Raw genomic sequence first — 12,002 nt, 5'->3', positions numbered from 1 at the left:
TTGGGGGATTTTTGGCCTTTATTTATGTTTTTTACAGTAGAGACAGACAGGAAACAGGGAGAGAGAGATGGGTAGAGACATGCAGCAAAGATCGTCGGGAACGGGACTCGAACCCACAATGCGCTGTCAGGCTACTTTGCAGAGGTGGGGACTTGGACTCGAGACTCGACTAGGACTCCAGGCCCGATTTTGATGACTTTAGACTTGCTTGATCAAATAAAAAATAGACTTGGACTTAAATGCCAAAGACTTGTGACTTGACTGCCAAAGACTTCAAGTCCTTTCAAGCCACTTAATACTTTACAGCAAGCCCATGGTTAAAAAGTGTCCCATCAGCTATTAATGTTATTATTCAAAAATCCCGGCCGTCAGTGACAGCGCCTGTGCTTCACGTGTTGTAGTACGTTACCAAACAGAAAACACACACGTGCGTTCACTCCTGCCGGCCCATGGCTGCTGGAAGCCAGGTGGAAGAAAATGTCGAACCCATCAATTATATTGTTCGATTTGAGATATTACGAGGTGGAATGCAACCATACAAGAATCTCAGTATGCAAGGCATGCGGTGCTAGAATTAACGATGGAATTGCAACTCCTTCAAACGACATTTGAAGAGGAGCACAAAAACAGGTAAGTCGATCCAGATATAAGTGACCTAAGCTAATGCTACAAGAAAACTACTCTTCTATGGCCATGCATGCAGTAATCTGACAATGTTACAAACCTACAATCAGTAATGTTTATTAGTGTTAACTTGCTAGTCGCTATCATTGACGGGTGGCCAGTGTAGCCTAAAACATTTCAATACTTTGACAAGATTCACAGCGAGAGAGAGAAGAGTATTCTACATTAGTATACAATACAAGTGGGAGGGAAAACATTATTGTAACTGGAGAGAGAATGAGACCAATACAACACATTAACATTACTGCAAACTTAACGAGAGGGAGGGGGAGAGCGAGAAAGAGAGAACGAGAGACCAAATACATCAACATTGCTGTAATCATTAGGGTGACCCGTCCCGAAATTGGACCGTCTGTCCTGCGTCCCGCACAAACGGAACAATGTCCCGCGAATCAAAGATTCGAGAGAAAAAAAAAACTGCTATATATATTTTTTTCTCCAATATATTAGCATAGGATTATATCATATCCCCATAATAGTATTCATATTATTTCCACAATACTCATCGACGAGAAACGCACGCAGCCCCAAAAAACCACTCGCCCCAAAACAAACTCGCCCCAATTTTTTTCGCCGACCGAGGCCGCCGGATATACCCGGGCCGAGTGTGTTTTGGGACGAGGCGGCCGCCGGGCCGCGTTCTTGTATTATATTCACCGGCTTGTTTACAAGTCGAATTTGGGGAAATAAAATAATCAGGAGCTCAACAACATAATGAGAGGATACAAGAGCTATCTGTGCTAGCTGCAAAGTGTGCAGATTTAAGCAAGTATTTTAAAACAGTGAAAGCTACCCAGGAAAAAGAAACAGAAAGTGATAGACCCCCGCCACGACTCAAACTAGCGACCACGGGAGTTTATCATCAAATCCAAAGATTCGTTGTGAATAATTATAAACAAACAACCTCCTGGTGCTTCCAAGTTGGGGGGTAGTTTGACCAAAACCGAAGGTATTGAAGAGGAGGACACTGAGAATGTTACGGTCATCAGAGATCAAAGGATTTAGCAGCTGCCATTCTGATAATGTCAGGAGCAATGGACCTGGACCAGTCACACTACAACCAGGTAGGGTCCAACCAAGTGTTTTCAAATGGACTGCAGTCTGAACAGAACCCTATCCATCAGATCCAAAGTAGACTAGGTATTTTTTTGCGACCAAAAGAACATGTATTATGCAAGTACATAATGAAGTTTCTCAGCTGCATTATATTTGTTATTATTGTCCTCTGAAAGAAAGGGGTTTAAGGGGCGTCATGGCCATTCACTGTGCGTTTGACGCGACACCCTCACTCTCACAGATCTGTGATTTCATACCCCCCACTTTTTGCAAAAGATTTTTTTTTTTTTTTTTTTTGATAATGAAATCGGTAAAATCAGGCAAAAATAAGAATTAAATAACATAACCCTAACCTAACCCTAATCCCAACCCTAAAACCGAAATAAAGTAACCAGAAACCGGCCAATAACCGAAAATCTTCGCGCGCGCGCACGGGCGGGTCACATGCACGTCCCACGATGTCCCGCAAAATGGGTTCACCTGTCCCTCAATGGGCCTGTTTGGAGGTGGTCACCCTAGTAATCATAAAGTGAGAGGAGAAGGGGGGGGGGGGCAGATACCTATAAGTTAACGAGAGAGAGAGAGAGAGAAGGGGGAGGGGGCAGGGAGGTAGGGAGGGACTGAGGGAGCGGGGTGAAATTAATTAAATTAATAATACATTAATAGAGAGTAGTTGTCTCCGCCAGGCCGAAAGGCATGGCGAGAGAGTTTGTCTCCGCCAGGCCGAAAGGCATGGCGAGAGAGTATGTTTTCGCCCCTGTCCGTCCGTCCGTCCGTGTGTCCTGTCTGTGTGTTAGCACCAAATCTCCGGCACCGTTGGCCCGGTCGCTGCGAAACTGTGCACACACTCCCTGGATGCCAATTCAGAACCTCTGCCTCAAATTTTTCACATGGGCCTGTTATAGCGCCACCAGGAGGCCGATTTGTGCAAAACCCATTTTTTCCCATTACTCCTACAGTTTTTAACCAAACCTCATGCAAATCGGTACACAGTATCTCTATAGTCATGTGATCAACCCTGATCTGTCCGATTTCCCATATTCCATCCTCATTGGCTAAGGTTACCATCCAAAGTTTGCAGGATTGGTCCGTTTTGAACAAACTGCCTCAAATCATGAACGCAGCTTGCCATTTGCATAAAATTGCACACGCACATTCCCACTAGGCCGAGGAAGAAATGGCACTTAAAACTTTTCACATCAGCCTCATGGTGGCGCTATAACAGGCCGATTTGCATTTTTAACTATAACTGCACCGATCTGCATGAAACTTTGCACGCCTACTCCCTAGAGGCCAAGGAAAAACATATGCACTGCATTTTTCACATCTGCTTTTTACAGCGCCACCAGGAGGCCGACTTGTCAATACATTTGTGGATATTAATCCTTCAGATTTTATCCAAACATCACACAAATCGGTACACAGTATCTCTATAGTCATGTGATCAAGACGCATCTGTCCGATATTTCATATTCCATCCTGATTGACTAAGGTTGACTTCCAAAGTTTGCAGGATTGGTCCGTTTTGAACAAAATGTCTGAAATCATGAACGCGACGTGCGATTTCCGTGAAAATTTGCACACACATTCCCACTAGGCCGAGGAAGAAATGACACCCTTTTCACATTGGCCTATTATAGCGCCACCAGGAGGCCACAATAACTTACCTGACCTGGCGGAGACCTGTGCTCCGAGGAGCACTTTTTCTAGTTTCATCTGTAATTCATGTAGGGCTACAAGGCATTTTATGACATCTATTAAACCCATTAAGACCTGAGGCCGATTCTACAAATGCCTTTGTGGTTTGCAGTTTTCTGATAAATGTCTGCGTTCTGTTGGCCTGGAATAATCCTTGTTTCAAAATAAATGCAAATTCTGAAAAATGCTCATGATGTATGTACATTTTTAAATATCATTAATTAGCATTATGACTTGTTTGGGACTCGAAACAAAAAGCTTAGGACTTGTTTGGGACTCGAAACAAAAGGTTTAAGACTTGGACTTGACTTGGGACTTGCCTGTGTTGACTTGGACTTGAGAGCAAAGACTTGAGACTCTACTTGGACTTGCAACATAGGGACTTTGTCCCACCTCTGCTACTTTGGAGCCTAGATGCCCGGACTGCTACACCAAGCAGTCCGGACCAGAGATACTGTATTTTGCTTGCATTAGAGAAGGTCATAGCTGTAGGTCCCACAATTACCTTTCTTAGTGGGTGCGTCTTGCACTGACAGTGTGATGAGTTTCTGGTTGGCAGGGAGGATGGGCCTCTCAGACTCTGCCTGCTTCCTCTTGCAGTCTCTGTTGAACTGCCTACGCTCGGCCCAGGTGCGGAACTTCTTCACAGTCACCTGTTCAAAGTCGAAGCGCTTCACCAAGTAAATACGGAACTCTTCAAGACCTAGAGGAACCCAGTGAAAAGCAAATAAAAAAAAATCAATGGCAGTTTGTTGTTCCATTTGAAAATAGTCTCCTAAAACATGATCTAAATACACAACGCTTTGAGAGAGATCAATGTCAAGATGTTAAGAAATGGGTAGAAAAAGAAAAGCAAGACATGTTTTAATGCCATTAGGTGATTGGTTCAGCTCTTGATGGGACATTAAACGTATTTTTTTTTATTCAATCTTCAATTCTTAACACATTGACTGCCAATCGCGTAGATCTACGCGAACCTATTTAAAGCCGCCACGTGCCGTTCGCGTAGATCTGACAAAAAGTGCACTTTCTGCAATTTTTGATCCACTTCCGTTTCCGGTAGCACCACCGGAAACAGAATTATTCGGGTTCCGTTTTTTTCGATCGTATCCGCTTCCTGTCTGGGATCCTGTCTAAAACTCGATTTTCTCGGTTGTTTTTTTTCTCCTCGCTGATCACTGTTTAGCGTTCACCGCTGTAGCTTCAAGATGGCGGCTCGGATTTGGAAAGGGTTTTCGCTGGCCGTTTCACACAGATCCCCTGTGTGTTTAGAACCAAATGAACGCGCACTTTTAACTTATTTAGCGAGGTCTGTGGCGACATGAAAAAAACAAAAAACAACAATAAAACGCTGGCACTGGTGAGTACATTATGATATTAACCTCTGGCATGGAATGTGTTAACAGTCCTGGATTGGACTTGTAATAATGATGATTGTAATGACTGACTTAGAAGATATGTATAAAATGTATATAAGAGGTAAAATGAGGCATACAAATGTGCATAATCCCCCCCCGTTGCTTTACTCTCATCCGTTACCTATAGACTCGTCCTTGCACACCTCGACCTTGGCTCTGACCTGTCCCAGGGCTCCCTGAGCCGTGTCGAAGGCATGGGGCAATTTTTTTCTGTCCAGGCTTTGGATTGGCGCCGGTACCTCTGCCAAGCTGGCAACAACAGCCTGGCCCTCCTCTTGTTCCTGGGCTGTCGAGTCTGGCTCGTCAGCCCTGTCTGTGCTGTCGGCCATCTCCTCCTCACCCGGCTTGACGGGAGACACCTCGGCATTGGGGGTAACCTCGGCATTGGGGGTAACCTCTCCATTGAGTTCCTTCAACTCCACGTCCTTCATCTTCCTGTAGTGCAGACAGGGGATGCTGGTGGTGGGAGCGTCATGTTTCTGTACCCAGACGAACAAAAAGGAAGAGCAGACTGAAGAATGGAGTTTCCTGAATGAACTTGTGTTGCTCATATACGCCTATAAGCAAAAATTGTGGATTGTACGGTTATACAAAGAATATGTATTTCAGTGTGAGGACGATAACAGCATGACTCACACAAGGAAAGGAAGTATTAGCAAACTAATTATACTATGTTGAGTGTAAGAAACGGTCTCACATATCAATTCAAACAAGCATTCCGTCTTACCCTGATACTCCCAGTCCCCAGAAAGTATGGTCTTGACCAGGTGACCACACGTGTCTCCCTGTGCAGATAGACTGGAATGCCTGAGTTATGGAATGTCATGATCCATCCATCAGGGAGGGGTTCAGTGGGCGGTCGACCCCGACCTAGGAAAGGCGGAACACAGGAAAGAAAGATACATGCACTAATTGGACCCCTCTGCCGAAAAGGATGACAATAATTGGGGCGAGTTACAAAGTTTAACCAGTGGTTACAAACAACCAGGAGACAAAAGACGAAAATGACCTCCCCTTCCCCACACTGCTGTGTTGTTGTGACCTGCTGTGTGGCTGCTTTTGTTTTAAGGGTGCACCGATACAATGCCTGTATTGGGTTGATACCAGGCTAATCGGTGAAGACCACCAACCAGAATCAATACAATACAATATAAAATGAATTTTATGAATGCATCAACATGCTTTTTAACTTGAATGTCCTCATTCAGCAAGTTTTTTGTTGACAAAACGTTTGCAGACCTTGGATGCGCACATTCGCCCACTTAAATGTCCACGATTTGGGAGCATTTAAAAAAGGTATACCACTTGAAACTGCTGCAAGAATTGCTTGCTCAGGGTGGGACAATGTCGAGTCTCTGCTCTACTTGTAAAGTGCCTTGAGACAACTTGTTGTGATTTGACACTTTAATAAAAGTTTAATTGAATGCACAAGACAACACATAAAAGCAATATTGTTCTCCAATGTTTAGGTCACAGGTAGGGCGACTCTTTACATCCCACAACCTAGAAGGACAATCCTGTTGTGACTGGCTAGTTGGTTTTCAAACAAATACTCAGCAGGGTGTCTACAGAGACCAATGAGCCATAAGTAATTAGTGATATGAACACCCTGACTAAAAAAATTAATCAACCTGGGGACCACCATTATGTTGGGTGGGGATATGGTATTTCTTGAGTTGCACAGAGTCTGTCTATTCTTGCCTATAGTGGTGGACAGGGACATAGTCACATATCATTTTCTGGCTCCAACCTAGCCCCGTAGGCCTGTACTTAAGGTATGTCAGTGTGGAGAAAAAAATAACCTCTCACTGAGACAAGTACCGGTAGTTACAAAAAGTAAAAACATACAATAAAAAACACTTAATTGCTGTAAATAGAATTCTGCCTTACAACTCATACAGAACTTCACAAGGGACTGTGTTTCACACATGTGCCTCTTGACAGAGCTGATCCTCTACCTGTGGTAGTTAAGCTTGAAGTTCTTTTGAAATTAAATTGAAGCAAAAACCTCCTCAAATGACCACTGATAGTCTTTAATTCCACTGTCCTTATCACAAATACCAACAGCTGTGGTATAGGTTTCTCCAAAATAATATAGAATGAAAAAAGGGGAAAAATGCATGGTTAGGGACCTTCACCAGTGGTCCACGGCCTACCAGTTGAAAATCCCTGCTCTATGGTAAAATGGTTGCAATATTATGTAAAATACTCCAAGTCAACATTGGTGTGCTCAGTCATGAAAAAGCAGTATTAGTGCACCCCTAATTTTGGTATTTCTCCGACACTAGAGTCTTTAAACACCAAGTGAAACAGTAAAATAAGGTTGAAGTCCTCGATTAAAAACATGACAAAACTAAAAGCAAGGAAGAATCACAACCATGATACCTAGACAACAGATGTTACTAATGCCCCACTGGCATGTCCCTAGATTATTCATGCGTCATTCACTGTTAATTAATACCATCAAATAAAAACATGTTGACACTTGACAGGCATAAGTCCAGGAGCTCTGCTCCCCCCCAAATAATACTCAATCCAACCGGCAGACCCGCAGCACCACTCACTCTTCAGGACAGTCTTAATTTTGGTCATCATGGGCTGGACACCTCCCTCTCCATCTGACCCATGGTCGCTCTCCCCGGCATATTTGTCCTCCGCCATACGCATCTTCTTGGGTACCGGCAGACCTTCCTCCAGCAGTGCATCCACGTCATTATCAAACTCCTCCTAAAAGAGACTGTGGTTAAGGTCGAGGGGGAAGGGATAGAAGACTAGCCAGTCTTGTTGCATAAACTGGGTGTGTGGGGCTCACCCATCCCAGAGCTCAACTTCTGGCACTTTCAAGGTGTGTAGTAAATTTGTTTCCCCAGTTGGAAAGCAAAATGTCATTAATTGTATTCTATACCATGTTGTATAGAGATAGACCAATTACCAGGCCAATATGTGCCATTTTTAGATAATCAAAATCAGGCGATGCATGTGCTCACAAGGCGATTTAAGAACAAAATGTCTAAAGACAAATCTAATTGTGCGGAGTGCAGATCTACCAAAAGCTGCAATCCTTAATTTTCATGTCCTATCCGGGAATCGAATCCAAGCTTGAGACCAAACTGTAAAATCTCTGCTTGTCCAGGGAGCACTTATGGGATTCATACAATACTACTTGTCAACTCAGTGTCCTACACCACACCAGGGGCCGAAATATCTCAACAGAAGAGTTGTTAGACCCCTCCAACCATTGTGCAGATGTATTAATTTTAGTGTATCAATAACACACTCTACCATACAGATTGGGTAAAATAGCTTTTATTCATTAAAATATGTTTTGGATTGCAGCTTTAAGCAAACAGACACTGTTTGACACTGTTAAACAAATGTTCACCAGCTCAGCGGCCTTGCGGTTAGAGAGTGCAATCTGAGACTGGGCGGTCAGGGTTCAATCCCTGGCTACCGAAGACTATAAAAATGGTACCCAATTACTCCCCGCTCGGAACTTATCATCAAGGGTTGGATTAGGGCTAAGTCCCTGCAACATACTAACGTGATGTCCAGGGGGTATACTTGTACATCAAGCTGCTTTACGCTACAGTATCATTATCGTAACAAATTACAGTATTTTCTAGTACTTAATTCAAGCACAATCATGAACTTAGAAATTGCATTCAAATTCAAGCATATTTAAAGCACAATGGCACTGGTAGAGGTTTGGGTTGTGTATACCTTGCCATGATTTAACTCCACACTAGTGAAACATCTTCAAAGGTTGCTCTGCTGAGTCTTGCAAATTGATAATACAAAATATCCTCCCCACTGACTCTCAAAGTCACTCTTTTAGCATACAAATAAAATCACATAAAGTGAGTTTTGACCAGGTATAACATTACAAAACCCAGTTCTGTTCCCACCCCCCAAAAAAACAGCTTCCTGTTGATTTTACTATTTGAAGATCTGGATCTGCGGATGCAATACGGGTCTTCTTCCGAATTTCAAACCGCAAAATCAAGAGTAAAGTATACATTTTACGGAAAAGGAAGGGAAAAAAATCACTCAATAATCTGGTTTTGTAATGTTATATATTGACTTTGTATTTGTTTATGTACTAAAAGAGTGCCTTTGAGATCCGTTTCACTGTGATATGTACTTACTGTGTAGTAGGCCTATTTACAATGTAGTACTTGTATATTGATTTTTTTTTTATTACATCATGGTGAGGCAACAACACAACCCAAACCTCCATCGAAATGCCATTAGCTTTAAGGATTCCGTGCACCTTTATGAAAAGTCTAATATGCTTGTTTACTAAGCGGTTAAAAAGGTGCAGTCAGTGATTTATTTATTATTAAGTGTTAAAGGTAGGGTTAAGTGATTTTCGTTAAAATAAGTGTTAAATAGCTTTATATTCTGATTTTACTCAATGCTATAGAGTGTTTGTTCAGTAACCGGAGTGTCCATGTCTCTCCAGCTCTTTAATAAATAGAAAATGCATGTTCAGGTCGGGATACCAATGTGATCCGATCAGGAGAGAGAACACAAGATGATACAAGACAAATAAATTGGTACCCTCGCCTGATTGGCTGAAACTGGCAACGCATCTGAAAATAGTCATTGTTATAGAGTGTTTGTTCAGTAACTGGGGTCTCCCCGTCTCTCCACCTCTTTAGTAAACAGAAAATGCAAGTTCAGGTCGGGATACCAATGTGATCCAATCAGGAGAGGGAACACAATACAGGATACAAGACAAATAAAAATTTGGTACTCTCTCCTGATTGGCTGAGACTGGCAATGCGTCTGAAAGTATATTTGTTAACGTTAAACACTATATACTATCAGAATATATTAGACCCTGAACCTTTTAACTAAACTTTGTTTAAACCAAATAATATCACTTAAAAGTACATTTAAGCTGTTATCAGTGTATAGCAACAGTACATAGCAACTTAGAGGAAACATAAAATACAAATAAATTACACATAAATGAAAGCTTTAAAAAACATAATAAATAAATGGTTAGATAACAATGAAAACTAAAACAATAGATGACAAAAATACTAATTTCTGTGGATGATAAGGTTTCTTCAAGTTTAGGATAAAAGGGTACCATACTCCTTCAATAAAAAATATACTGTACATTGATCATAAAGTTGTTAAATACAACATACTAATATAATGATTTAATGAACAGCCAAGAAAATAATGAATTATAAACACCATAGGCTGAATACGCACCAGCATCACCAGTCACTTCAAAGAAGGGACAAAACTGGCAACATTGGTCAAGGCACAGAAGTATGATGCATATTATTCACTTGACACTGGATGATAGCATTATTCACTTGACACTGGATGGTAGCATAGGTTCAGTGAAGTTCTAGGCTCTAGTAAAGAGGGATGGGAAGACGTACCTCGTAAGAGTATGTCAGGACCTCATGATCCTCATGATCTTCCGCCTGCTCCTGCTGAACTATCACCTCTGACCTAAAGCCACCGGGCCCCCGGTCATCGTGATCCAGAAAGTTGTCACTGAAGTCGTCCAGCTGATCCAGCACAGCGTACTCTACCTTGTTCTCCAGATCTACCTCAGACTCCTCTCCTCTGCCTGCACCGTTCGCGACACCGGAGCTAGAGCTACTCTCGCCTGCCCCTTGCTCGCTAGAATCATGCAACTCACCATTCAGGCCATCCATGCCAACCTCCATTGCATTGCCCTGCCCTATGCCAGTGTACAAAACCTTCCTGTCTTTAGTATTGCTGCTCTCTGTGAAGCTCACACTGATCTTAACGTCTCGGAGCAACTTGAGGTCTGGGAGGAACTTGGTGACAGTGGGAGCGTGGCGGGCTGTTCGGGGACACTGGGGAGGACCGGGGGTGGGAGGGGGTCCCTCATCTGAGAGGTGAGTACAGAACGTTAAGGAGCCGTTAGTGAAGGGCTGCGGCTGCTGCTGCGCTTCCCCATCATCCCCTTCTGGGGTGTGTGTGGGTCCATCACCACCAGAGCCAACGTCCATTAGCTCTGCCTCACTGGACGTTTGCAGGGGAGGTAGTGGAGGTGCTCGGCCATCGCCCTGTCCGAACTCATCACTAGGTGGCTCCAAGGGGAGAGGGGGCAGTATATCGTCTATCTCCATCTTTACTGAGTGAGCTACTTGCTTTTTAGATTTACACTAAACTAAATGGCTATTTACTCCAACTATCTACCTAGTTTGAAACGGTTTCTTCCACGAGCTTTAGTTGAAACTAAGGAAGACACATGCAGAGGAGCATTCCTGTGTATAGACCGTGTAGTACCAGTGTTGTTGAATATGCTAAGCTGACTACATTGTTCTTTTCATTAATGTAGACAGCTTTTAGAATTACTGTCTCAATTATTGGAAATCACAATGCATTCAGCTTAATATGGGGTCTCTAGGCTCTTGATCATCCTCCACTGTATCCCTCTGCAAGGAAAAAGAACAATGAGAGTCAAGATGAGCTAGAAGTCACCCAATATCCTACCGTTCAACAGAGTAATGGGAGATTAAAGGCAACCTTTTCATTTTCGCACGCAAGCTCGGACTGCTCCCAAATAACAGGTTAAATACGTTTATTTCCAGAAACCTCCTCAAAGTCTGCAGGCCCCATCACCATCATTATTGCTATCATGCTAATGTTGCTAGTAAGCATCAACAAGACGCTGCACCTGTAGGCTGTAGCAATAGCTAGATATAGCCGTAAACAGTTAAGTACCGGGTTATAGGAATACTTACCAATGTAAAGGACTAATTTCACTTTGCTCGGGCGCCTATCTACGTCGCTACATCAGTTTTTTCCTAGAGGCACCGCCACACGGCTTTCCCATTAATTCCGCCATCTTGCAGAGAGAACCGCAACTGCAAACGGCCGCCCAGACGCCTTGCAAAACGAATACCGGCTTTTTAACATGGATTGGCCGGTATTTGGCCCTAGGTTCGATATTGTTAATATAATAAACCCCCCCTAAGTCACCAATCAACAGACGAGCTGCTTACCGGATGGAAAATATTCGACGAGAATCCAGACAAACCAAACGCAAGAACTTGTCTTTTTACTTGCACTCGTTGCAACAACTTGCATTAACATACGCTCGCGAGTCGCGACTGTGGAAAGCCTGGTTTCCTATTTACTGTTCAG

General features: G+C 43.1%; 1 protein-coding gene across 2 annotated transcripts in view; it reads right to left on the bottom strand.

The window, feature by feature from the left end:
- Window positions 1–12,002, bottom strand: part of dgcr8 (DGCR8 microprocessor complex subunit) — a 20,898-nt gene extending 8,896 nt beyond the window's left edge. The window contains exons 1-6 of one of the 2 annotated variants that reach the window (XM_080432086.1): window positions 11,861–12,002; window positions 10,259–11,290; window positions 7,421–7,583; window positions 5,584–5,726; window positions 4,978–5,335; window positions 3,944–4,141 (exon numbers count right to left, since the gene is read on the bottom strand). In XM_080432086.1, coding sequence (XP_080288212.1) covers window positions 3,944–4,141; window positions 4,978–5,335; window positions 5,584–5,726; window positions 7,421–7,583; window positions 10,259–10,981 — 1,585 coding nt within the window. In that variant the 5' untranslated portion in view covers window positions 10,982–11,290; window positions 11,861–12,002. The other variant, XM_080432087.1, reaches the window with a different exon arrangement.

This window comes from Gymnoscopelus braueri, assembly GCF_963280865.1.
Source record: "Gymnoscopelus braueri genome assembly, chromosome: 7".
NCBI classification, from domain to species: domain Eukaryota; kingdom Metazoa; phylum Chordata; class Actinopteri; order Myctophiformes; family Myctophidae; genus Gymnoscopelus; species Gymnoscopelus braueri.
This window is presented reverse-complemented; position numbering and strand designations above follow the sequence as displayed.